Source organism: Diprion similis, chromosome 2, assembly GCF_021155765.1.
Source record: "Diprion similis isolate iyDipSimi1 chromosome 2, iyDipSimi1.1, whole genome shotgun sequence".
NCBI classification, from domain to species: Eukaryota; Metazoa; Arthropoda; class Insecta; order Hymenoptera; family Diprionidae; genus Diprion; species Diprion similis.
The window spans coordinates 5371017-5398305 of NC_060106.1; the positions used below are offsets into that span (position 1 = coordinate 5371017).

Here is a 27289-nt window from a genome sequence, read left to right on the forward strand (position 1 = left end):
TAATTGGTCACGTTTGATTCACAGAAATGAATCGTTAAATAGAACAAGAACATAATTCATCGATTATTCCAGTTGTCTAGGTATTTTTAAAAGAAATATTTTCCTTTTTGCCTAGAATTGCAAAATTGAGAAAAAGAAAAATGGTGTCTACAGATTATCGCATATATCTGCAGATGTCAACATTCCTGGATTTCGACTATTCGGCTACATAAATTTCAGGACATTTTGAAAAATTATCAAAAAAAACCGTTCAAGATTTGAAGAGATAGTAATGATGCACCAAAACCCTAAAAGGTTTTCTACGAATTTCATCGGGTATTCAAAAGTTGCAAAAAATTAATATTAATTTCGTACAAAAATTACCAGATATTACTGAGATTTTTGTAATGTTTCACACAATAGTTCTGTAACATTACAAACTTCAAGTGGTATTAAAAGAATTTCACTGATAATGGTGTACAATAATGAGCCTCTCCTGGTATTTTTCTTGCACTTGGATAATAGCTGGAAACTAATATCTACGTATAATAGGTTTAAAATCATTTGCGTAAATTTTACCACGCAGTAACGGATTGTGAAATTGTCTGGGAATTAGAACGTGAATAATAAATATCGAAGCTAGCTTCTTGCTCGGTGTTCATATTGTATGTATATGCATTACATTGTAGAACCTTTAGCGCGCAAGTTTTCACATTCACGAACCATTATTATTCATAATTATCTGCTGCATCCGCGATGAATATTCTAACCTCCTTCCAATTGAGAAACCACTTCGGAAGTCGTGATAAAATGACATCTCAACTCCTGTTTCACGGGTTTCCGTTCAATATGATGAAACACATGGTTGTATTTTGTATTTATAAATATTCAAAAACCTGCTTCAAAATTCAATTTGTTGAAAGAAAAGTTAATAAATAATCTCACGGTATAAAATATGGGATCATTGAAAATACCTTCGAATCGACGACTATGTATTTAGTTTGATTTTTTTTCAACAAAATTTAATTATATCGGAATTGGCGATTCGACGCATTTAACGATACTCAATGACTCGCGCGATAAGAAGACGCGTCACCGATTAATTACACGAGTTGAAAAGAAATTTTTGAACAAGACGTTCGCATCGACAAGGTCCGTCCATTTTTTTTCTTTCTTTTACATACATCGCAGTAAACTCCAACGAATTATTAGATTACTTTACAGTTTTGAATTAGAAAGGACTAAATTGGTTACAATTCGTCAGAGCTTTTATTTTTCAAATTCTGTGGTAGTTTCCAAAATTGGACGACAATTCCACAATAAATTCTGAATTTCCATAACGTTTAGAAGCTTATTCAAAGATCAGGGTAATTGTACCGAGAATAGTCGAGTGAAAGGGAGTTTCAAGTACATTACAATTCCATACGAGGCGTAAATGCTGAAGGTATGCTGTACCGACGTACAAATTATTCAATCTGGCGAACTACAGCTGAGTACAAACGACGCTCAAGCCACTCCGAATCGCGGCGAAGTAATTATTATACACCTCGACGTATAGGCACAAAGGATACTAACACGTCAATAACGTTATATCACAGAGTGTATCAGTGACTGTAGTGCCAATTACCATCAAGTCGATTGCTCAAACGAACGGAATGTACATACGTCGAATGAATTGTGAACGGCGAAGCTAAGAGTGGAAAAGAAATATCAGATTCTACACTGAGTAAAACCGTCATTTCTTACAGTTACCAGAAAATTTTCTGTATGAAATGGATGTCGCTGTAACAACGGTTTCCATATCGTTGGAATTAGGTAAAGACGAAGATGTAGTAAATGTGACTATTTGGCGTGATTATAATTATCAATATCATAGTTTTCTAGTTTCTGTCAGCCAATTAACAAGGCCTTAACAAAAATCAATTGTTGCACTAAAATATTCAAATTATCGCAAGAGTCAGAAAAAAATTATATGTACAGTAGAAGTGGCGGCCATAATCATAGAAAATAGAATTTTGAGAACTTTTATTCAAAAAACTGTTTATTCGCTTCAATCCGTTTTTTTTTTTTTTGTATTTTAAAGTACATACATTAAGGTATATTCAGCAATTTTTTCATCAAAATTTATCTACTCGTGGCTTTGTTACAGCGGCCGACGTAAAACATGTTCCGTATTGATGCGGTTTGCGGTGTCTAGGATTTTGGACAGTCGGTTGATGTAAATAAAAAATTCCAACGAGATCTTGAAATATAATACATTGAGCCGTTCGCTGCGTGCGGTTTTGTTAATTGCGGTTTGTTTAATTGTTGTTTACAATAAATATTTCAATCGGGAACATCGTTCTGGTTTCTATAAAATCAAACTTTATGAAAAAAAGACTATCTTGACAGAAAGATTTGACATTTGAAATTTGACACACAGATAACCCAGACTCAAAATTCGTGTTAACCGTTGTTATTAGCCTGGCTGTAGCAGCCTCTGCATTTTCGGCAAAGTGATTCAATTTTGCTTCCCCTCAGGCATCCGCTGGATTCTAACTTCCGTCGACCTCCGTCCTTGACTTCCGCGACCGCGTTGGTACTTCGTCTTCCGGTTGAGCCAATGTTACCTACAAAGAGGTGGAGGCGGCAGTGCCGGGTGCTAACCACTTCGTCTGAAGTAGATGGAAGTGGTTGTTGAAGTGTAGCTACTGATGTAGTTTCTCAAGTGGTGCCGAGAAGTGCGACAATTTTTTGCAAATTATTGGTTATTCTTAGAATTTCATTATTTTCAATTTCCCAAGTAAAGTTGAAGAGGAGGAATAAAAAATTCTTGATGATCGCAATGCGACTGCAGAAAGTCACGGGAAAAAGGCGTCGCGACGGTAAGCGTTGCAGAATCAGAGGTCGTGAGTCAAGTGGAGGGGAGGTTCAGGTGGTGGAAAAAGTAGCCGGAAAAGTGCACGCCTGCAGCTATGAAACGCGAGACGATCTGCGGGTTCAGAGACGGCATTACACGTCCTGCTGATTCCGAAACCTCGCATGACTTTTGTGCCATTGTCCTGTAACTCGATAACAAAACGAATTTGCGCTTTTTTTTCGAGTTTACGAAGTGGGGCTCATTTTGTGAAAAAACTAGTCAAGCAGGCGCAAGTAGTTGGAAATTTTTCACTTTAATGGGTATAACTGGAGAAAGATTTTCATGAATCTTTGAATTAACTGCGATGTTTGCTCAATTCAACATACGATTCATGCACGTCGATAAAATACGTTGATTAGTTTTACTTATACATTATATATATATATATATTAGCATGTATGACCGACACATTTTTCAATTAGATGAATTTTTTTTACGAGTTCTATATAGAAAAAAATAGACACGTATTTCAGGATTTTTTTTTCCTTCAGATATTTTGGAAAACAGAAGGGATCGAAAATTTGAGAATCTGGTGATTTTTGACTTGTAGACTCATTCTCAAAACTTCAAGAATAAATATCAATGAAAAAGATAGTTTCATTGAAAATTATTAATAAATTCATCATTTTTGTAAGCACTAAAAATGTTTAAATCGATTTTTAAGAATTGCCGCCACCTCGTAGCGAGTTCTTAGTACAACCAGCGTATTATACGGCAGATTTCCTATCAAAAACGCATTTTTTATTGATGGAGAAATTGTTAATACTATCGGAAAAAAATGATTTTATCTTGCCGCGTATCGTTTTTCTCTGTAATATTAATGATAATTCTGTATTTTTGATTAAATATTATTATTTATTACCAAATAAGACGTTATAAAAACTTGAACGAAAAAATATCATTGTAGCGAATAAAAACTTAATTTATTATTGTTAATAATATTATTATTTTAATATATATATTCATGTATACATTTATTGAGAGTAAATGTAAATATTGTACGACGTAATGCAGAACGAGGTACTTATCAACTCATAATAATGTATTGAAACGTTAACAAATTAATTTTTTATTTGCTACAATAATATTTCTTATTTATTTAATTTTTCGTTCAAGTTTTCATGAAGTCTTATTTGCTGATAAATAATATTATTCAATTAATAATATGAAATTATCATTTTTATTACAGAGAAAAACGATACGAGGCAAGATAAATTAATTTTCTTCGAATAGTAATAATAATTTCTCCATGAATTAAAAGTGGGTTTTTGATAGAAAATTTATCGTAGAATACGATGGTTATACTGAAAACTCGCTACAAGGTGGGGAAAATTGTTAAAAATCGATTTAAACATTTTAATTGCTTATAACAATATGAACAGAATGTGTAGATAATTTTCAATGAAACTGTTGTTTTTTATCAAATTTCATTCTTTCAGCTTTGAAATGGAAAAAGAAGAACCATCTAGCTCAAACAGAATCCGAGTTATGAATTTTTGAAAATGATTCTACAAGTCGAAAATCATCACAGATTCTCAAGTTATCTATTTCCTCTGTTTTCCAAAGTATGTGAAGAAAAAAAAAATCCTAAAATACTTATCTCTTTCTTTGTTTTTCAAAATCTCTTTGCAAAAAAAAATTCAGTCAAATAAAAAATGTACATTTATATTATAACAATTTTGTTTTCATTTCTGACCCTGGGGGTAAAAAGTTACAGGAGTGTTAAAAACGATCAGCCCTCCGTATCCAAAAATATGGATCACGACCACTTCGCATGAAGAATTTTTCGTAGGAACAAAAATCGCGATTGCATTGTCAGACTGTAATAACTTAAAACAAGTTGTTGAAACTTAGCTTCCATTTGAGTAACCACGAGACATATTGCCGTATAATTCAATAAGCGCGAATATTCAAATATTCTCCACGCGTGAATCTCAACATGCTGAGCTGTGTTAAGATCGCCTGAGAGCACTAGTGAAACTGCATCAGCTTCGCTAGATACCGGAGTATAGTCTGAAGGTGTAGGAATGATGAGAATGATTATACTCCTCGATTTACAAAAGAAAATAAATAAAGAAATGGTCGTATAAATCATGTAAACAAAAATAAATAAATATGGTCTAATATCGGCGCCAATTACCAGGAAAATTATTGATAAAGATTATAAAAGTGAATATAAATGGTAAATTACAATCGTTAATTAAACGATAAGTAAGTTTATTAGTAGATCTGTTAATTTGCATTCGCGAGAGAAGCGCTAGGCAAAAGAATACGTTAGAAGTCTCGAAAGAGGATAAAAAAATTGTCCAGTGAAATTAAGTGTTCGGTGAAAGATTTTAAATGTGAGACCAAACCAGCTGAGAAGGCGTTTCCAAAGGAGAACGCGGAATTATTATATTTAGCAGGGAGACGACTGAAAGGATTCGGCCGATATCGTTCCGGTTATCGTATTTCTAGTGGATAATTTCAGTGAATATAAGGAATATATATATATATATACATATACATTGTAATGCTTGATGCGTTTCGAGCGTTACAATAACCGGATAACGGCGTCTTAGGGGGGCCTCAAAATGTGACTGGTAAGGAAATGATCTTTGTTTCCTGTTTCAACGTAAGTCGACTTTAGACTGGATCCCATTTTAAACAAACAGAAGCATTTCCAACGTCATCAAATTTCAGTACTATGGCAATTTAAAGAGAAGCATCTAACGCCGGAAATCGCCGGTTTGGCAGTCAAATTGGAAGGCTACAACCTCTTCAGACATGACGGGGTTGGTAAAGCAAGAGGCGGCGTCGATGTCTGCGTAAATACACATTATGGAGTTGAAACTCTTTGCACATGAATGCCTGGATGATATTATCAGAACAAACCAGAATTTTCAATTCTTCAAATATATAATAATGGTGTCAGCTGAGTTTTATTCTCTATAATTTATCGAATCCCGGAAGTCATCTATCGACCCTGTTCCTTCGACAGCCTATTCGAGTTTCTGTCCTCTCACAATGACGTCATTACTACCAGCAATTTTAATTATTACATGCCTGTCTTAAATGGAAGTTTCGTACACCTTGAAAACCATATTGAGTCGTGATCACTTTTTGGGATCACTGACCACCGAACTACGAGATCACTGAACCACTGACTCGGATTTCCAATCTGCGGTTCTACCTTTCCGTATTTTTGGAAACAAACTCTGCTGGTACCTATTCCGGAAGTGAGATCGCCCCTCGCTCCTCTGATACAGAACGGATAGCCAGCATCTTAGAACGCGATAAAACCCCCGAGAGAATCATCAAGAAACAATTAACGCGACACTTGGAATGAACGGACTTCCTCGATTCAACGCAGTTCGTTTATATCGACTGGTTATAGTACTGAAACAGCACTCCTGGGGGTACTAGATGATGTGAGATGGGAAATCGCCAATCGAAAAATTGTATTTTCAATATCATTCGACAAAACTCCACGTGATCCTTTCCCCACAAACTACGCAACACACGGTGTTCTGGCAACACGATAAAGTATAGTTCTTCAGCTACCCACGTGATCTTCTGTAGACGGTGGTTGATCGGAGTGGAAATACTTCGAATTAAATTGAATCGCCTGCCGATGGTCCTCAAGGTTCTGTCCTCAGCTCCATACTTTTTCTGATCTTTATCGATCCTTTGCTGAATTAGAAGACCGACATTTTGCCTTTGAAATTCAATGTTTTTTCCAGTTATAATTTATGCATATATAAGTACTCATTCGTGGAGTTTCCGAGTAACCTGCTGGATGCAAAACGAGACAAGCCAGCTCTCTATAACGTTAATGTTGATTCGTGGCTTCTAAACACATAATTTATGTTGGCATTGTTCGAATTTATTTATATTACTTTATAACTTTGCACTTGTAATTACATTCAACAATAAGCTCCGAATATACGAAGCGAAATCGAAGAGGGCCAAGGAACGTCGCTGGCAACCAAAGACGTGCGATGCGGATGGGCGACGAGCCTCAGTAGAACTCAAGCCTTCACCGAGAACACCCAAAGAGTGACCCACGCGCCAGAGAAAAAGACGAATAGAGAGAGAGAAAGAGAGAGAGAGGAGAACGGAGGAACAATATTTCGACATTTGTAAGGTCAGCTACCGTGTTCCCCCACAATATTAACCCTTCTTGGACCATAACTGCTATCTCACCTCCAATCGTCAAGCACACACATCTCTCTAGTTTGAGGTCAAATTAGGAACCCACGAGGGAATTAACTCTTTTGTTGATTACGCAACCATACAAGATAAAAAAAGTATCTGGCCCGGCAGAATAAACCAACATTCTTATATGGTTTGGACATAAATCGGAATCCAGTGTTAGAATTGCCTCATCACCCCCAAATTTTAAGTGAACCAAAAATACATCCAGACAAGCTACCAGACGTCATGACAGACTTTGACGTTCTCGTGATCAAAGTATCAGATGATTTGCAATAAGCTGTGGCCATTTGCCGCTAAGATCGCACGAAATATCGATTCACAAAATATTATTTTCATGGATATCTTCACATCCGTATAAAACTGAATAATTTGATACGTGATTTCAAAAATGAATAAATCTGATAAGTTATTTCCCAAAGTCTGATCAATCGGTGCCTTTGCCGGCCTTGATAAACCAGGTTGTATTCGAAAAGCAGAAAAAAAATTCTAGGCTTTCCACGAATTTCCAATTCAAACAAAAGTTGAAGGTCATCGTTAAATTTCTCGTAGCAAATTAGTACAAAAATAACCTTGACCTTTGTGAGAATACTTACTCAGGGAAATATTCAGTCATCCCATTACTTTTGTGATACCCTGTATAACAAGAGTGTGTTACGCGTTTTTCCGCGGTGCACGAAATTGAGGTTAGAGTTGCGTAATGTCAGTTTTGTTCGCTGTATTTGTCGCTACAGCGCATGAACGCAGTACTAAAAAGACGACTTCTAAGTCCTAGGGGTGAAAAGTAGTCGCAGACTTACTCAGGTTCACTTCTACATTAAATAGAGAACTGCCAGTCAAGAGCACAGTTGGAAACGTGTATCAGTCACTCGCAGTTCTTAAAAGGTACAGACGAGCTACATGAAAAGGCAGGCGAAAGCATGTAGTATGGAGTTCAATATTTCCACACTTTGCTGACGTTCGCCAAAAGTATTCCATGGCTTTAATGAGTCCCAAAACTTGAAACTTCCGTATTCACTCGTCTCGGGATATTCAATAACGTCATGCAAACAAGTTCAGGATACTTTGACCCGGCTACTTCAGAAGCCTTCAAGTATCGTCTTCGCAAACACTTGATACAATTAGAAAATGTACTTTTTTAGACAACGAGGAGTTCAAAATGAATATGATGCATATTAATCTAATGCAAATACCTACATCTTCAACTCAAGTCGTAGTTCACATTTAGGTTTTACAATAATTTATGTATACATATATATATATACCATATTTTATGTACAAGAAGCTGATATTGACATATGTGTTTCGAATTCTTTGAAATATCTGAATTTGATGTATCAAGCTGAATAAGGCATCTGGTTCATGAGTTGAATTGATACGCTCTTTTGCTTGATATTAGATCCAAGTGTGCTGGCGTTGAAGTAGAAGGTGAGATGGCGATCATGTCGTGCTGCCTAAAAAAGGATCTCATCCTGCTCTTATTCGTGGCAATTTCCTTCTCTTCGAGCTTTCATTTGTCGGGGAAAAATAACCAACCTGGAGTAACAATTCCTCAAGGAATCCTGCAAGGAAAAATACTGACGACGACGCCCAGTAATCGAAGTATTTCAGCTTTCCTGGGAATTCCTTATGCACAGCCACCGACTGGAAAACTCCGGTTTGTGGAATATGTGAAATTTAATGAGTGTGTATATGTATCCATTGGTGTGGACATACAGATGCTGATATCGTAACATCAATGGCTGAGCAGAAGATCATTGTACACATATTGACAGTGATTCTTAAACAGCTAATTTTCTCCCTGGTCAATTACGTTGGCAACGGAGGCTGCCGTAATTATTTTTCACATGTGTACATCAAAATTCGTTTGAGGAACATCGCACCTCAGAATTTGATGAAAAAATAAAATATCTCTGAAGTCGGGCCAACGACATCACATCTCGAGTTGTGATTTTGTTTACAAGATTTTCTGAGACTGCGACGCTGGTGGATACATATTATTTCTTAATAACAGTGATAGTTAACTCAAAAAATATGATCTGGATCGAGTTATAAGCCAAAAATTGTTATATATTTCAAGCAGATTCCAATAAATTCTTGATGCGTCTGTTTACATCGTAGATTTGCAAATCCAGTCGCAGCTGGAGGCTGGAACGGGATTCGAGACGCTAGTTTCGATTCGAATCAATGCCCTCAAGTTTCATTTTCAAGCGGCGAAATATTTGGTGACGAGGACTGTTTGTATCTGAATGTATACACGCCCGAGGTGATTATAAATTGGTAATAATGTAACTCACTCCTTCAGACGATCAAAATATCATATAAATAATGTCGACGCATGAGGTAAGTCAGTTTACTGATGTGATTGTGCATTCAGCTTCCCGAAAATTCAACCTCACGACTACTTCCGGTGATGGTGTTCATTTATGGTGGAGGATTCTTCATGGGAAGCGATATTTCATCGGTTTATGGCCCGGAATACCTCCTCGAGAAAGATGTGATTCTCGTAACCTTCAACCATCGTCCAGGCGCATTAGGATATTTGAGCACAGGTGACGCGGTGGCTTCCGGAAATTGGGGCTTGAAGGACCAGGTTCTCGCCCTGAAATGGGTTCAGACTAATGTCAAGTACTTTGGCGGCGATCCCGATCAAGTGACGCTGTTTGGAGACAGTTCGGGCGCGGTTTCAGTTCATCTTCTGACAATGACGGATATCACGATTGGTAAGAACAAATTCATTTGAAATTCAAATACGAAAGGTTCTTATGGTGAGGTTTTGTTGTCTTCTAACGATTCTTCAACAAAATTATAACGAGACAAGTACCATATCCTTCGTAGTAAATTGTGGCTAACATTTTTTGAGGCGTAATACATGAGCAGCTCATGGATGTTGAACCACCTATTTTCTGCTTCTGCAGGGCTCTTCCACAGATACATAACGGAAAGTGGATCCGCCCTTGCGACATGGGCTTATAGACCAAGCGGCCCCTACGCTGGCCGAGCATTTGACCTTGGAAAATATGTTGGCTGTTCCAATAAATCAACGGATTCACTGATTGAATGCTTGCGGACAGTCGATATTGTGGACATTTTAGGTTCTTCCTCGAAATTCAATATTTGGGAATTCTACCCGTTGATCGTGTGGGGCCCGACTGATGAGCCAAATATTGATGGTGCCATTCTCACCGATAGTCCCCAAAATTTAATTCGCGATGGTCGGATTCAAGATTTGCCACGGATTGCAGGTGTTTGCCACGATGAAGGATTAGTTGAGAGTATAGGTAAGTATACATAAATACCAATGAATCATGCGATTTATTAAATGTTCTCGAAAACTTCTAATACCTGAATTCAACCACGAACGGATAAATTATTGCAGCTTGATTGAACTTATCCAAGTGAATTGATTTAATTAAGAAAAACTGTTTGTGTGAGCGTTCACAAATGATTAATTATCCACTTCTGAAGTCCCGTGCCGATTGTCAAGTCTCGTGCAACTTGCGTCTGAGAACTTCACGTGACGTGCAGAACTTGGGGTTTTTTTGCCTGCCATTTGGCAATGAAGGGAAAAATTGTTGCAAATATGAAAGACACACTTCAAGATGTTGCAGCTTTCATATCCACTTAGGAGTTGATTATACAGTCACCTTCGTTTTTCAATCTATTATCAAACTTGTTTTTATATTTCTATCAGCTTTTTATCAAAATAAGTCAATGGTTGACGACTTTTTGGCAAACTTCGACCTCGCTTTACCTGTTCTATTGAATTGGTTATATTTACCGAATTCGGGAGCCGCTTGGGTGGAACCTGTCAAGTCACATTATTTCAATGATTTTGAAGCCGACAGAAAAGTGGTGGGTAGCACGAATATTTCAATTGCAACAAAGTTTTGAACAGTAACAAATTATCATTCTGTTATTTGACAGTTACTCGCAAACCTAACAGTCGTTCTGGGCGACTTCATATTCATATATCCGGTTTACGACGCACTTCGACAGCAGTTTGCAACGACTCAGAGTCCACAATATTTTTACCACTTCGATTATCGTGGCGTATTAAGCTTTTCGTACGCGTATAGTGGCACTACAGCAGACTACGGCGTGGTGCACGGTGATGACCTGCTATACCTATTCCCAAGTACGACAGATTTTCCTAATCTCAACGAAACTCGAAGCAAGAATGATTATAAAATGGTGAACATTATGACAGAATTATGGACGTCTTTCGCTATCGAGGGGTAAGTTGGTTCGACGATGAAATTTGGCGATGGATTTGTTACTAGAAACCATTTGAAACGTCAACTCAAAAACATATTTCCAGGAAACCCACGACTTCGGCTTTCGGCTGCGACACGAAGTGGGAACCGTTTTCAATCACGAAGGACAACGACCTTAGCATCGGAAATAAATCCGATCTTGCACTCACCGTTGAATATTCTTATTTTAAAAAACGTCTGCAGTTTTGGGATGACTTGAAAGCTAATGTGCCGTTATAATCAGGACGCTGCGTCCCTGAGATCCCGCACTTAATCGTAAAGATTTGGAGAATATACGTCTAGTACTTTGCTTCACGTTCCTCAAGGGATGTGAATCACTTCAGCGCAGTTCATGCTGAAAAACGTGAAGACCAATGTTATGAATGAACATAAACCTGTGGTACAACTTTGTTTGGCCTTAAAAAAGAAGAACAAGTTCATTTGACCTTTTCTTCTTCTTAGCTCGATAATTTTTGCCGTCCATCATTATCAATAATTATCGTGAAAATATAGGCATGAAGAAATATCCTATTTGTAATCGTTTTTAATCCCCTGTATTTATTCTCATTAATGTGCTAGTATTACAACCGCCCCGAGTATGAGATCGATGAATACATTTTTTCAGATTTCTTAACTTGCTTCCAGATGCTTTTTGTAATGCTGATAATTTCACTATAGCGTTATTATACATCAGTTGTCAGATAATGACGGTTCAATTGAAGCATATTACCAACTAATTACGCTTATTGTTAGTTGAAATTGTAGTTCTAAGCGGTGATTTTCCAGAAAATTCACACACATAGAGTCCATTTGAAAATGATTGGAGGTGATTCTCTAAACTTTGAAACGTGGAGATCTAATGAAAAGTCAACTTTTCATTTCCCTGGTGATCACAATATCTTTCGTTTTTATTTAAAAACGGGGAAACGGGATGTCAAAAATTGAAAATAAAATTGTAGAAAAAAACCTGCCGAAACGATTCGAACGGTGTGAAAAGAAAAATGAATAAATACAAAAGAGATCTGTCTAAATAGAAAAATTAGTCAGAGTTGAACTTCGCTTAGCTGTAAGTATACAATATTCAAGTTCAATTACACGCACGACGCATATATATCGCATGACGATCATGACATCATCGCATATTGCAAAAGTACAAAAAACAATAATCCTCCCGAGAATCCTCCCCCGTTTCAGAATTGCACGCATGTCACGAACGAAGGAAGTAGGAAATGCATCCGAGCTCCTCGAGAGGGCGGCGGTATTACAGTCTCATAGTGCAGGTCGGGCAACGGAACGGAAGAGAAAGAATAGCGAGGATTACGCGAGTACCGAGAGAGGAGAGGAGAGGAGAGGAGAGGAGAGAGAAGCAGTCGTGGTGTCTACTGCGTGTGCAATATTGATCAAGCCGAAGGCGCGGGCGAGGCGCAGCTGAACGTGAGTCACTTGCGAGTTGAACGGGCCCCACCCAGGCACACGTTGCTACCGGCGCGGGCGTCCCGACGAAGAGGGTTGAAATTGGGAATGGTTCAAATTTCAAGTTTATATGGGGGTAAATAATTCCATGTGACCTGAATCTATTGTATGGTTTTATTTTTATTTTTATTTTTATCCCCATTGGAGCTATAAATAATGATAATTACTTAGTTCCGTTCCGAAGATATATATATTAGAAATATTCGCATTCGATTAGCATAGAACTTTTGGAAATTTGTGATTGAATTTTTTTTCTCCATTAAGTATCAGGAGTTTTGGGGCGGGGTTGAAATTCCGAAAGCGCCAAAACCGAAGTTTTTTGTGGCGAAAGTTGAGGTAAAGAAATCTGCAAACTTTGACGAAACATCACAGTTTCCAATGGTACAAAACCCGATGGTCAAGCTTCCGAAAATGAGAAAATTAAAAAATTTGAAACATCGAAATTTTGAATGATCGAAGATTTCTAGTTTTGTAAATTTCTACTTTGATCTTTCTTTCTCTCGGATTTTCGATAAATCGACGTCCGAAATTATGGTCATTCCGATTTTTTTCACCCACTCGTCGAGTAAACTACGCTGCGTGATTATATTTTAATTCTAAAAATTTTACTCCATCGGAAATTTATTTTCCGGAACTTTGCTTTACTGTAACTAGAATTTTTGTACTCCTGTATTTCGGAACTTTGATCCATCGGGTATGCAACCATTCAAAACCTTGTTGTTTCTTAAAAGTTTGATTTATTTATTTCAAATTTCGCCCCAAATAATCCAGAATTAGGCTCTATCGAAACTTTTCAAACTTAGAACTTAAACCCCGCGTCGTTTTCTGTATCTACAAAAAAACTTTGCCGGCTAGGATCGACTCTTGAACCTAACCAACTCCTCGTCAGCTTAAATAACAAGCGCAAGCGTTGGACTAAAATTGACGGTAAATCGTCGTTCGTCAGCTTCCCTTCCCTGCTGTTATATCCGGCATCCGTCACGCACGGCGGCATACAAAGTATATATGTATATATATATATATATATATATATATATATATATATATATATAACTACACAGGCACTGCATCTGTACTTTATATATCCAGGTTTAAACATTCAAGGTACACACACGTATCAGAGCAGAGCACGTGTTTCTCCGCATGCTGCAGCAGCAAACCTGCAGCCCTGCAGCAGAGCACGAGCTGTTGGATACATTAGAAGCACTGTGATGACACGTATAAACGAGTTACAGGCGTTCGACTACAGTATCTATCCGCCCTGCAGGAATTAATTTGATGAGCAGGCCAGCCGTTTCCTCTCCGCGCGAGTTTGATGCCTATTTTTCTACCTAGTTTTTCTAACAGCGATCGAAATTTATTCTCACTCGAATAGTTTCACCGTGAAACGATTCGAGACGATGAAGTAGAATCGATTGACGCAAATTCGATTGTGCAGGATAAGTAAAAAATGATGAATGTAATTGTTAATTCCAGGTAATTTATCGTTGCTAAATTGAGGCAGTTAATATAAATTTTCTTTAAAAAAATAGGATTATTGTTGGAGATAAAAAAGATTTATTTGATCCAGTAACTCATTTAAATGCATCGCGGTTATCGCCGCCATGTTTGTGACATCGATTCTCGATATACAAACTTGCCCACACTTGAAATTCTTTCAATTTTCTAACTTTCTTTCAGCACTTTGGTTTTTTTAAACCAAATTTTCACCTGGTTACCAGAAATTCGTCTGACAAATCTAGATGCGTAGTATTTATGTATCACTAACCAGATGATTATTGTAATTGAACAAAAAAAGATCTCTCAAATTATTTTTATACTTGCAAAGCCTTGATAGAAATCATTCTGTTTTTACCGTTGCTGAAGGTCCGTATAAAACTGGATTTTGGATTGCGAGGATTTACTGTGAATTGAAAAAAAAAAAAAAAAAAAAAGCCTATGTGAATTTTTTTTTTTTTTTCTACGACTACAATAAGCGCTAAAAATTTGAAGGTAATAAATTAATCAACGTATTTTTCGTCAAGGGTTAAAAGGCCTAGAGAGTGTAAGAAATCAGAATTACCAGGATTCCGAACGTAAAAATATCGAAAATCCAAAAACAAAGAAGGCTCAAAGTGATGAAAGAAATTGCACCAATCATTCAATTCACAGAACTGAAAATCTTCGATCATCCAGAATTTCGATATTTCAGATTTTTAAATTTTCTCATTTTTGCACTCTCAGAATCTCAATCTTTCGGAATTTTTCCTTCTCGAAACATTAAGCATCAGATTTCGAACAATTCGAAACTTTGATGTTTCGTCAAAGTTTGATTTCCTTACTCCAAGTTTCACCACCGAAAAATTCGGCACTTAGTGCTTTCAGAAACTTTTCAGATTCGAAATTTCGACTCCACCCTGACCTGTCACTAATCACACTTAAAATGTTTCAAAGTTCAACTTAAAAGTTGAACTGATACTACATGAAATGAGATTGCGAGAAAAATGCGACGATACCAGAGACGACGGGATAAAAGGTGGAAGTGAGCGGGGAAAGGAGGGGGGGGGCTTATGAAATAAGCCCCGGGCAAGACGATCTATTTACATGCTCAGTAAGTAAACGTAAGTAAGTGAGTAAGTACAGGAGGGTAATAAGAATAAAGCTGCAGGAGAGAGCATCTCTATCTACTCTACTCTCGTATATCGCGTTCACGGTTTAGTTCGTCACGGTCTACGCGGAGGCGTCGCACTCTTCTCTTCCACCTCCTCCTCTTGCTCCTCTTCCTACTTCTTCTTCTTCTTCTTCTTCATCTACGTAGAATCAGGTAGTATACACGTAGATTACGATACAGCGAAGCATCGTCGAGTTTGCGTATACGGTTACACAATCTCCGTGTGTATGACTTTTTATTGTGTGAGTTTTTATTTTATTACATATATATATACTGTGTATCTTATGTGCACCTATACACGCGTCGACAGGTCGTTGATTCTACGGTCTTGTTTCATGCTTCATGCTTCATGCTTCACTTATATGCGTACCGTTTCCTCATTCAAGTATGTAGGAACTACAGCTCGGGGGTAGCGAAGCTTTTCGTTGCAAAGAGAGAAAACGAAAGGATAAAAAATTAACAACTTACTATCGTAAGGGACGTGGGTATACCTATGTATATACACTTGATGAAAAAATTATCGGGACCTCCTCCCATTTTTAGTAAATAAAAAAAAAAAAAAAAAAGGTCCAACTTTCAAACGCTGTCAGTTTGCGTGAATTGCAATTAGAATATTGAAACAAAAAAGGATTTTAAAACTTAAAATCCTGGATTTAAGCTCGACTTTTCAGATTCTGTTTATAAATACGCACTTTTTCACGAGTGATTCTATCTTCAAGTCTCTCATGTCAAATTTGAAAAGTGAACCTTCGACTTCGTGCGTCGATACGCGATGAATAATTTCTAATTTTTTTTTCTTATATTTTCAAACTCAGTATTTTGTAACCGGAAGTTTTCCCTTGACAATACTTTTTTTTTAAGATATCTAACTTTGACGAAACATTAAAGTTCCGAATGGTCCGAAACCCGACGCTCAAAGTTCCGACAAGTCAAAGTTCCGTGAGTATATTTTAATTTGTGGAATTTTACTCCAGCGAAATTTTATTTTTCGGTATTTTATTCTATCGGAACTTGAACTTTTCGGAACTTTGCTCTATCGTAATTTCCGAAATCTTGTATTACCGAACTTTCAGCCATCGGATTTTCGATCATTCAAAACTTTTTTGTTACGTAAGAGTTTGATCTCTTTAAGTTCAAGTTTCGCCACCAAATAATTCGGAGTTGGTTGCTTTCCGAACTCTGCAAATTCGGAACTTCAACCCCGTCCTTAATTAACGATAACTTCACCGCGACAGAATGTAAAAAATAGGGTGCTAAAAGTGTATTATAAATATAATATCAAGTTATATATAGAATGACACGAGCTGACTAAAAACTTTATTATTTTATAAGAATTTTATTTGAACGAGTTCACTATAATTTTCTTTTTTGTTTTCCCTTTTTTACTGAACAAATTTACAGCAGAGTATTTTTATTATACATCAACAATAAAAGTGATACTCGGGTGCGAAATTGCGCGCGTTTGTGTTTGTGTGTCATAAAAAAGAAGGGAAAATGGTTCTCAGTTCTTCCTCTTCCAACCGTCTAGCTTATTACTGCGAGTGAACGAGTTCAACGAGTTTTTGTGTACATAACTTTGTACATAACGAGAAACTCTAGCGCGCACATCGCACAAGGAGAACGAAGTCGTAGCCTCCGGTGTGTAACTAGATCACCTGCGGCCGTTTGACATTAAGGAAATTGAAAAACATTGAGAAAAAGAAAAATCGTGAATCAAGTAGACAGGCGAATAAAACAGCAGTTATATACACATCAGCGATAGAGAAATTTGAAAGCTGATTTTTTGGAAAAAAAACTTGTCCAGGACTTACAATTATAATCGTAATATTATTTTGAAATATATCTTTTAACTTATTTCACGTTTAGGCGTGCTATTATTTTAGAGATCGAAAAGACAATATTTAAACAAGCCTTACATAATTTCGATCATCAGCGCATTTTTAAATCCGTGATTTAGCAGCATTTTTAAATGCTGAATTGAAATTCGCAACTTCGAATAAAGTTAAAATATACTGAGAATTTTATATATAACGCTTTTTACCGTAAAGCAGCAAACTAGCGTAATCAAATTGACAGTAAAAAGGATTTTCGAACTGTCAAAATCAACTTCACTAATGTAATTCGATGAATTTTATAGAGTAAAACGTGATTTAAGCAGCTTGAAACAAGTAACTGTTTGAACTTGTTCAATCTAAAGAAACTGAAATATTTCATCTGAATTAAAATTATTGAACAGACATTTTTTTTCGTCGGATATACTATATTTCGTTGGCAGCGTGAAATAAAATAATTTCTTTGGAAAAAAATCATTAACATTAAATTGAATAAGAAGAAATTTGTTGTTCCGAACTATTCATGTTGATAAATCGGCATATAATGTTCCTTGCAAAATATGCACAAATAATTTTAACACTCTACAAAATATCGTGTTCAGATTCATTTATTCGGATAAAATCATTTTTTCGTAAAACGAAAGACAGTTTCGTTCGTTCGTCAAAAGGAATATTTTTTTTTTTTTTGTCCAACAGACGGAGATTTTCGAATTTTACAAGTAATTTTGAATCGTCGCAATTTTACGTAGGTATATAGGTACGTAAGAAAAAAAATAATATCTGAAACCCGTTTAGCAATTTCCTCTGCAGCTTTATGCCGCATCGTGTCGATCAGTTGGCACGTGACAACTGGGTCGATTAGGTTGTGCAGAATCGAGGCTGGCCACCTTGACCTTTGCCAAGAAGAGCGATACGTGCCGACGAGGTCACGGCGTGCAATTAATTTTAATCGTAAGGTCAAAAGGCCGAACGTATTTTTCAAATCGAAATTACGATGCGAAAAGAAGAGGCGAAAATCGCGTCACAGTTCGAAACGATTGCGATTCAACTATTAATTTGAGGGTGAATTTAAATCGCTGCTTTGCCAAGAGAGAGAGAGAGAAAAAAACATATATAGTTCTGGGAATTTTTTAATTTCTATGTAGGATGTTCGAATATCGGCTTTAAATATATAAAAAAAATAAAATAAATCTCTAATTTTTTCAGACTTTTATTTCAAGTTCTGAGTCTCCTTTTGGGAACCTTTTTTTGTACTTAATTCTTGATCACTAGATTAGAATTCTCCTGACTAAGGACTGAGAATAAGAATCTGAAAAAATTACAGAGGAATTTTTTTTATATTCCGAACCGATTTAAGACCATCCAAAATAATCTTCCATTTAACAACCACCCTAGCATGCATGTTTCAGCATGTAATTGAATTAATTTATGTCTGTCTATTGCAGTTTGAAACGGCAGTTGAAGTCGTTGGTATCTAGTAAAGTGCAGAAACTTTACAGGCTGGTTGAAGTTAGTAACGTTATCGTAACGAAACATTGGGAAAAAAATGACAAATATATTCTTAAATTTACAATAATCTAATGATTTTTAAGGAACTAAGATTTCTAAATATTGTTTTATTACGGTTTACTGAATTTCCAAAAATTTCATAATCGCAGAATGACGGTTTTTTCTCGGCATGATGAATCGTTACGATAACGTTACTAACTTCAATATAATAAAACTTTTACGGTTGTGTATTATTCACATTTTTCAATAACAATTTTTGAATTCTTATTTACATAGGTTAATGTGTCAGTTCAAGACGATCGTCTTTATTGCATTATATACCCACGCAAACGTCCTACACTGTAATTACATTTTATTGAAGAGGAATGCCGAATCTTTAAGGACTGCTGTTCCTTACACGATGCATGTAACATGCAATGCGAAGTGTTGTTCAGTGAGGACATTTACCTCGACGTTTACGTTACAGTAAAGAAAGCTTTTTTAAGGACATTTTTTTAATCTACATATAGTATATAATTTTCCTTTTTTATCTTTATTCGTGAATTGACTTGTTTACTCTTTTAACCCTTTAATTTATAGTAGTAAGTATTTTTACCCCCTATTTTGCATTAATTTTTGTATATTTCGAGAACTTTTCAAGATATTTCTTTACGCTTTTTTTGCCATTTCTGAGGGTAAACTAATAGATTTTCAATACTTGAGAGTATAATCATTCCGATATAATGTAAGTTATTATTTCTACAAACAAATTGATTGAAAAAATCGTGAAAATTGAAGGAGCAATTCATTTCCGAGAAAGTTATCCCTCCACGTATATACATATATATACAGGTTTTACATAAATTATGAGTTTTTGGGGTCGCTGATTACGAATCTAAAATTGGATTTCAAAAAACAGGATAACGGATTTAACATGGCGGATGAAAATTTCAAATTTAATCAAAACTGGTCAAAAAACTTTATTCAGTGGTTTTCGGGGTCGTTGATTACGAATTAAAAATTAAATATATATATATATATACATACGTGACACTTTAATTTGTTTTTGGTAAAATTTATGCGATTCAAACTTAAGTTTATTCGAGATTAATTCGATAAACCGAACGAAAATAATAACACATGGGGTAGATAAGTAACGAGGTAACGTGTCACGAGGAGATTCGGTGTTTGAAGAAGATAATTAAATGATCACGCGAGGAGGCTTTCGTGTCACACCTCATTGCTGATTAGCAATTAAGACTTGGCCGGGTTGCCGCGAATAATGAACACGTAGTGTCACGCTAACCCCTTGTAAACGATAAATTATTTATACCTAACGCCGTAAAGTTTTTCATAAATAATTATACGTCCCGCGAGAAAAAGTAAATAAGAAAAAGAATCTTTTTCAATTTGTCACGATAATCACTTCGAGATTATTAAACACTTTTTATATCACTACGAAAGTGTTTTAAACACAATGCGGATGCGTCGTGACGTCAATGCAAACCATCCGTCGGAAATTTGTTAGTAAAATTTTTAACAACATACCAAAAAAGTGAATCTTGTTGGTGGTTTTAAAAAATATATATACTAACGCTTATTAAGTGTTCAAATAATCGACACTGTGGAAAAGTTTTTACGATCTGTGACTGTACATGACTGTAGTCTAGTATATATATAATGTAGATAACGAATCATTTTATCAAATGAAAACATATTTACCATAAAGACATCCGCTACTATATATACATATATGGAGCTCATAAAAAGTTGATACAGATAATACCGTTGATCCAAATATGCCGATAGTAGAATGAAAATGAATGACAAACAGTTTTTTGTATTTTCAAAAAGTTGAATTTAAAATTGATACAAAATTCTATATATTCCAAATATATATATATATAAAATTAATCAATAGTTTAAATTTTTTGAAAATTGAAAAATCTGGAACTGATCGCGTACGAATAATTGAAAAAATGATAATAACTAACAATACTGTTACATAGTATAATAAAAAAATTTTGTAAATAAATGAACGCTCTTATTTTGGAGATACGATAAGTATAGCTGAGTTTTTTTTACAGGAATAGAAGCTTATCGTCAATGGATACGTGTACAATATGTAAACCGCACGTGGGTACGACGAAAATATCTATCTTTAGTCAATAACACTCGAGACTAATCGCCTAATTATCCAAACGCATGTTCAAAAACTCTCCTACCTGTTTACGTCTGTCTAAAGAGTCAAAAGTGTGTTTGTATCTTGAGTCTGCAGTGTGTTATTAATTGTATAATAATTATATAGACACGTGTCTGTAACGTATGAAAATGACAAATTGGTGTATAAAGAATTGGCCAAACAACTTTTTTCATCAATCATTTAACACCATACAGCCATACTTGGAGAATATTTAGGAAATTTGTCGTGGTAAAAAATCAATCGTTTACAATCTGAAGTAAGTTTAAAGTTTACTTTGCAAAAGACAAAAAAAAAGGGGGAGGGGAAAAGAAAATATGAGCAGGGCTGATTGAATTTCAGACAATCCTGAAGTTGTTGAATAATGACGATGTTTTTAACTTCACGAACAACGATTATTCCGTCAGGAACGAAGCTTAACGTATCCAGGAAATTTGGCCGGATGGATTTGGGGAGGTACATATAATCCGGGATTAACCACCAGGCAGTGATGAACCTGGGAGTCAATTTCGACTCCCTCGCAATCGGTTCGTTCAAGGTGAATGCGCAGACGCCGAATAGCCAACGACGAATACCTGGATGTACAGGAGAAAATTGGACCATCTTAATGAATATAAAATCAGGGTTCGTACGTTTTTTGGAATCTCAAAAATTCCCAGATCTGTCCAGATATTCAAACCCAAAAAAATCGGAGTTTCTCATTGATTTTCACACGAAGCTGAAACTAGCAGCCAGAGTCAGCAACCAAACAGCACTTTTAAGATAGTTTAATTGTTAACTTGATACTAAAACGAAATTAGAAACTAAATAATAAAAATAAAAATGAAACAAAAGAAAGTGTTGATAAGAAACAAGTAATATTAAATTTTATTTCAAGCAACATAGCACTCGCAGTTTCATTTATAATGATCTGTAAAAACGTGTCAAGGACATGTTTTAAGGAAATCAAATCCTAGTAATACATATAAATTTTCCGGTTTTCCTGTTTTTTTCTCTCTACCATCAACGAAGTCTAAATTTAAACGAACCGAAGAGAGACTCAGAGTGGAATACAAGATCTCATCGTCGCTCTGGGCGAGTTTCTTATCAGTTCTGTTGGCGCTCTTTATCCTTTGGTTTTCACTCTCGCTTTTACACGGCGTATGAATGTACACACGCCTGCATATTTTATTGTGTGACGACCGAGCGGAGATAAGTGACGATGCGCTTTTTGCCGAGTGTAGGTATTACGCACCTCCGTTATTATTCACCATTCAGGTATAGCAGGTAAGTAGCGGTGCGTGTGGTGAATAAGCGGATGCGGTGTATAATCGTACGGAATAATCAAATACCTGCGCCAGTTGTCGCAGCACGTGTGTAGCGTGTATTCAGGTGTAAATGCCGAGATTCTTGATGCGGGAATTTGAAATTAATTATACTGTGCGTAACTGAAAGCCGGGAATCAATTGTCCGAGCTTTTGAAACGCGGTGAGAGAATCGTATCAAGACAAACAAGAACAGCGCTTGTAAATTCATTTCATAGGATGGATGTAATAAAAGTGGATTATGTAACGCGGCGGCGATATTTGTCGAGTCGCAAGCTGAGTCCACCCGACAAGTTACACACGTTTTGTCACGAGTTACGCCGTGCAGTTAAGTATAGCCGGCAAAAGAAAGGCGACCGTCGGGTCGTTCGTTATTTACCTCGGCATTTTACTCTGTGCCATGGAATCTTTTTCCGGGTTTATAAAACATGTGAAAATCGAGAAATCGAACGACGATTCGCGGAGTAATAAGATTAAGATTACACGCGAGTGTTTTTTGTTCTGCTTCTTGAGCAACGAACAAGAGACACTCGATTAAACGTCTGTTCGAAATTAGATCTCTCGCTAGTTCCGGTTGATAAACCAAGATACATACTAATAGCTGATATGTGGCGATTTCCGTTTTGACAAAACGTTACCGTTTCCATCTTCTATTCTCTGATCTATTGGCGGCAATTTTTTTAAGCGGGCTTCTCGTCGTTCGGAGTTAAATTAGGTTTTTCGATACAAAAGAAAACCACCCCCCGCATAGCCGGCACCCCAACTGCCATGTGCCGCCCTCGACCTTTTCCCGTGACAAGGTTCAGCGCCACGGCCATTGGCGGGGCGTAAAATTGATCGGTTTAATTACAACGGCGCGTAACTTTGATGGGAGATTCAAAGAGGCAAGAAGCGACCCTTGGAGCGTGCTGTCAAACAAGAATCACACATGATACTGTGCGATACTCCGAACGACCCATCCCAGCTCGAAACTACGGCCAACATAAGATTTCAGACGGTGGCAAGATGTCAGGCATTTAGCGTCGCTCTTTCGTCTATATCACTCACCATATCTGCTCCGCGTTTTCCCAGGTATCCAAACATTTCACCGACACTCGAAACACCGACTAATTAACGTCCGATACACCCAATGTGTCACTTTATCGTCCGCAATAACTATCCGCAAACACAGAAAATGGCGTTACTCACTTGCCAGTGACACGGCCGACTCGATTCTGCTACTCAAGCGCCGCTCGTCGCCACGGCCAAGTGGTCATATTGCGAACTACTTGCAGCTCGATCACGGACTCACGTATCGAGAGATGCGCGTTTGTCGTCGTTTCGACGTTCGTCTGTTTCGGCTAATCGAGTGGCTGATTGGCTCGCTCCAACGGAAACTTGATCGCGATTGGCGGAGGCGACATCGGAAAGAAATTACTCTTGGAATCAGTCACGGTGTTTATGATTGAAAAGAAGCTACACCATTAGCAAATCGGGTCGCCATGAGGGGGGCGTTGATAATTTCTGGATTCATTGGTTCATTTTTAAATCCGATGATTGCGATGATTTTGGAAGAGAATCTTGAATATTTGGTTGCTTATTTTTTAAACTTGTGACAACGTTGCAGTAGAAGCATTCAGAATTAATTCAACGCCTCATGTCTGGGCTGGACAAGTATGTTAAGTCAATACCGATATTACCGACCTGTTAAGCGTGAGCGAATCGATTAGTCCGCGACAATCGAGGTCCTGATCGAGTTCGATAGTCTATTGTCAGTGAAACGAAGTCGGTTAAATTTCTATCGCATCGTAAAGTGACGTTTGTTAGTTTCCAGAAAATAATTGACAAGTTAACATTTTCATTGTAATTTGTGACGGCACAATTAACACATCATGGCTGACGATGCGGAACAGGTAACGCATTTTATTTTCATTGAGATAATTCAATCCCTAACCTCAACTAACCTGAAATTTTGGCGCTCTTTAATACAGGTTCCTGCCATCAACGTTAAGGAGCCATTAGATCTGATCAGACTCAGCTTGGACGAACGAATTTACGTCAAGATGAGAAACGAGAGGGAACTCAGAGGCAGATTACACGTAATTCTATTTCAGGATTCTTATTTTGTCTAATTACTACTCCCTCGATGCATACCGAGCGCTTATTAGAAGTGCGATTCGCTAACACTGGTTAATAGATAACAGCGGCACTTGAATTAGGCAAGCAGAATAATAGTTGTTATTTGCAGTATTAATATTCTTTTGAGGTTACAACGAGTTAATAACATAAACTTAGTAACAATCGTTAATTCTAAGAACCATCGGTTCTCATAAAGAAATACAGGACGGTTCAGTACACTGGGACTGCCAGGTACTCACAGATTACTTGCAAAAAAGTACGACTCAAATTATTCTTGACAACTTTTTTTAAAACAACAGTTTTCGAGCTAGAACCGTTTGAAGTTCACCAATCAGGACGCAGATGGGAGACCATCTACACGCCGCACTAGACTCAGCTACGCTAGCCTCACGCGCGTAACCCTCTGGTGGTCTTCCATCAGTGCCTTTGAGTCTTATTTTTTTGCAAGAAATCCGCGAGCGCCTGATGGTCCCAGCATACTGAACCACCCTGTATAAATCAGATAAGTTAGATTTTTGTGATCCACATTGTATTTCTTCACAGCGTAAGATAGATGCTAGAAAGCTTTGCAATACAAGATAGTCAGGCATGCTCCCAATTTTAAAGATTTCAAAAGAACTATAATGGCTCACATTTTGCCACAATTACCTTACCTATGATCTCGTTAACTGAGAATTTATTCATTGAATAAATGGTGGTTAATAATTTTTTATTTCAGGCCTATGATCAACATTTAAATATGGTTCTGGGTGAGGCAGAGGAAACTGTAACAACCGTTGAGATAGACGAAGAAACTTACGAGGAAGTTTACAGAACAACTAAAAGAAACATTCCAATGTTGTTTGTTCGAGGAGATGGTGTTATTCTGGTGTCTCCGCCAAGTATGAGGGCGCCAATCTAATCCCTACCGACGTAACTAACTCTACAATAATTTAAAAACAAATAATCACTGGATAAGCTTATGCTCCTATTATAGGCAATAATTGATGCAAATAAATTCAATTTTGTGTATAAAAAACGTGAAGAATAGAAAAAAAACTTAGGCAGTATAGCCTTCTTTCGAAATAGATATTGGAAATTTGCTGTCTTATGTTGAAGCTCAGCTGATTATCAGTCAAAGTTCCAATGTACTTCGGTACAATTTTATGAAGCAATGAAATTGGTTTAGAAAATTAGCGACATCGGTCACTTAATATTTCTTGACTCTTCATTCAACACGAATACCAAATTACTCATGATCGTTTGAAAGAAAAAACATATTAGTTTACATTATACAAAATTGGAGTAAATAATTCATGAGGCAAAATGCTTTTAGATTAGAAATCTTACATACAGATTGAATGAATTCGTTGTTGCCTGTCGTGATATTTGATTTTAATATTGTTAGGCATAATTTACAAGCTCGACGGTACATTCTTCAATGAAATCCCACAAACTATAAGCAGATTATTATATTGCAGCAGTTCGTCGACATGGGTTCAACAGACTTGATAAAAACTTCTGGTATATCAGCCTACACTTTGTTGTTTCGACTCTTTGGCACGCCAGAGCCTAAGAGATGTGATTTATTACTGATTGATGATTCCTGTGGGTTTATTACTTGCGCGGTCAAATCAGAAATTCTCTGATCTTTAAGCTTCATTAAACTTTCGAGATGCGAGACTTTATGGTTCAGAGTATTTATCGCTTCGTTCTTCTCCTGTAGCTCCATTTTCAGTTTTGTAAAAACCTGACGAGGAACTGTCTTGTTCGCAACCTCGTCTGGATTAAGCAAAGATCTCACCGTCTCTATATAAGAAATTGTAAAATTAGATATTTCTCCAAATCGATTGTCTATTCTTTTCAAAATCTAAACAAACATCACCTCAAGTGTATGAATTTTAATTACACAAATACGATGATTCAAAAAATAAAAAATTTGAATGTGTAATCATATTTTTATCAGATCATGCGATTTGGTTCAATCCGCGGTTTGATGATTGGACTAAGTTTCGATTTTGCAAGGCCTGGCAAGTTATGCTTGTGATATTCCAGTCTGTTCTACCTCCCAGTCTATCAGCATCTCCGTTCTTACCACCTCTGCCGTTTTCTTCGTAATCAAAATACAGAGAATCCCTTTCGGCGTTGCAATCCTTCAGTATCTTCGCTCTTAAATTGCTCAAAACCCTCTCGATTGCACCTTGCTGAGAGTTGGCCAATTGACCGATGACTTCCTTGCTCAGTTTCATATCAAGTTTCGATAAAACCTTTCGGTTCAACGTTGCCCAGTTATCAATTTTCTTCGCAATGCTATTGCCGGCGATGTAATTGTGAACGTCAACGTAGCGAGGATAATACTTCTTCAGCAATTCGGCCATCAAAACTAAACATACATCGTAAAATCTTGTAATCATTTTTCACAAAATATTCTGCGTACAAAATTAAAGACTGTCTTACTTTTGGAGTTTCGATAGATAACAAATAATTTACAAAAACATCATCAAACGTTCACGTGTGAATGCAATATAGCTTTGCATGTTCCACTATTAATATACACACCAGCGTCTGAGAAGTCTCGTGCTATGATTTTCTTTGGTCTGGAGAACTGAATCTGGTCTATCCAAGCGTAGATTTCTTCCACAGCCTCTCCTTCTACGATGTTGCCACCGTCGCTTATAGAATTTGTTGTAGACATGATTTTTTCCTCTCATTCAACGCTTCGATGCCCCTGCAATCTGAATTTGGTTGAAACCGTTCCTACAGTAGACGTCAGCATCACACAAGTGTATAAATTTTTTTGCTCAATTTAATCGTTAAATATATGTGTTTTTTTTATGTTTTTCTCTTTCCTTCTACATTGCAGTCAGAAATTTATGGTAGTGACAGCTGATTGTTTTCACGTACACAAAGGAGAAAG

At 36.7% G+C, this 27289-nt stretch overlaps 4 protein-coding genes across 5 annotated transcripts in view; 2 read left to right on the forward strand and 2 right to left on the reverse strand.

The window, feature by feature from the left end:
- The window catches only part of LOC124411417 (wiskott-Aldrich syndrome protein family member 3), a 59495-nt gene extending 36011 nt beyond the window's left edge, over positions 1–23484 (reverse strand). Inside the window, exon 1 of one of the 2 annotated variants that reach the window (XM_046890514.1) lies at positions 23323–23484. The gene's annotated coding sequence lies outside the window, so the exon portion shown is untranslated. The remainder of the gene's footprint in view (positions 1–23322) is intronic. The other variant, XM_046890522.1, reaches the window with a different exon arrangement.
- Positions 8471–20129, forward strand: LOC124411432 (esterase E4-like). Its single transcript, XM_046890533.1, has 10 exons — positions 8471–8729; positions 9194–9338; positions 9450–9795; positions 9991–10353; positions 10767–10927; positions 11000–11310; positions 11394–11580; positions 12644–12653; positions 16171–16178; positions 20119–20129. Exons 1-7 carry the CDS (start codon positions 8506–8508, stop codon positions 11566–11568), a joined length of 1725 nt encoding a protein of 574 aa, XP_046746489.1. The 5' UTR covers positions 8471–8505; the 3' UTR covers positions 11569–11580; positions 12644–12653; positions 16171–16178; positions 20119–20129.
- Positions 23485–23964: 480 nt separating the features above from the next.
- Positions 23965–25560, forward strand: LOC124411730 (U6 snRNA-associated Sm-like protein LSm3). Its single transcript, XM_046891062.1, has 3 exons — positions 23965–24167; positions 24246–24353; positions 25112–25560. The coding sequence occupies exons 1-3, from the start codon at positions 24147–24149 to the stop codon at positions 25292–25294; spliced, it is 312 nt and encodes a 103-aa protein (XP_046747018.1). The 5' UTR covers positions 23965–24146; the 3' UTR covers positions 25295–25560.
- Positions 25561–25616: 56 nt separating this feature from the next.
- LOC124416222 (sperm flagellar protein 1-like) lies at positions 25617–27067 on the reverse strand. Its single transcript, XM_046897147.1, has 3 exons — positions 26932–27067; positions 26438–26755; positions 25617–26181 (listed from the first exon to the last, which is right to left on the reverse strand). The coding sequence occupies exons 1-3, from the start codon at positions 27065–27067 to the stop codon at positions 25907–25909; spliced, it is 729 nt and encodes a 242-aa protein (XP_046753103.1). The 3' UTR covers positions 25617–25906.
- Positions 27068–27289: the final 222 nt, after the last annotated feature.

Excerpts from the sequence above, each read along its gene's own strand:
- LOC124411730 (XM_046891062.1), top strand. The coding sequence starts at position 24,147 with ATGGCTGACGATGCGGAACAG. Across the intron at positions 24,168-24,245 it reads TGGCTGACGATGCGGAACAG|GTTCCTGCCATCAACGTTAA; the intron begins GTAACGCATTTT and ends TCTTTAATACAG. Across the intron at positions 24,354-25,111 it reads AACTCAGAGGCAGATTACAC|GCCTATGATCAACATTTAAA; the intron begins GTAATTCTATTT and ends TTTTTATTTCAG.
- LOC124411432 (XM_046890533.1), top strand. The coding sequence starts at position 8,506 with ATGGCGATCATGTCGTGCTGCCTAAAAAAGGATCTCATCCTGCTCTTA. Across the intron at positions 9,339-9,449 it reads TGAATGTATACACGCCCGAG|CTTCCCGAAAATTCAACCTC; the intron begins GTGATTATAAAT and ends TTGTGCATTCAG. Across the intron at positions 10,354-10,766 it reads AGGATTAGTTGAGAGTATAG|CTTTTTATCAAAATAAGTCA; the intron begins GTAAGTATACAT and ends TATTTCTATCAG.
- LOC124416222 (XM_046897147.1), bottom strand. The coding sequence starts at position 27,067 with ATGTCTACAACAAATTCTATAAGCGACGGTGGCAACATCGTAGAAGGA. Across the intron at positions 26,756-26,931 it reads ACGAGACTTCTCAGACGCTG|TTTTGATGGCCGAATTGCTG; the intron begins GTGTGTATATTA and ends ATGTATGTTTAG. Across the intron at positions 26,182-26,437 it reads AGATGCTGATAGACTGGGAG|AGACGGTGAGATCTTTGCTT; the intron begins GTAGAACAGACT and ends TTTCTTATATAG.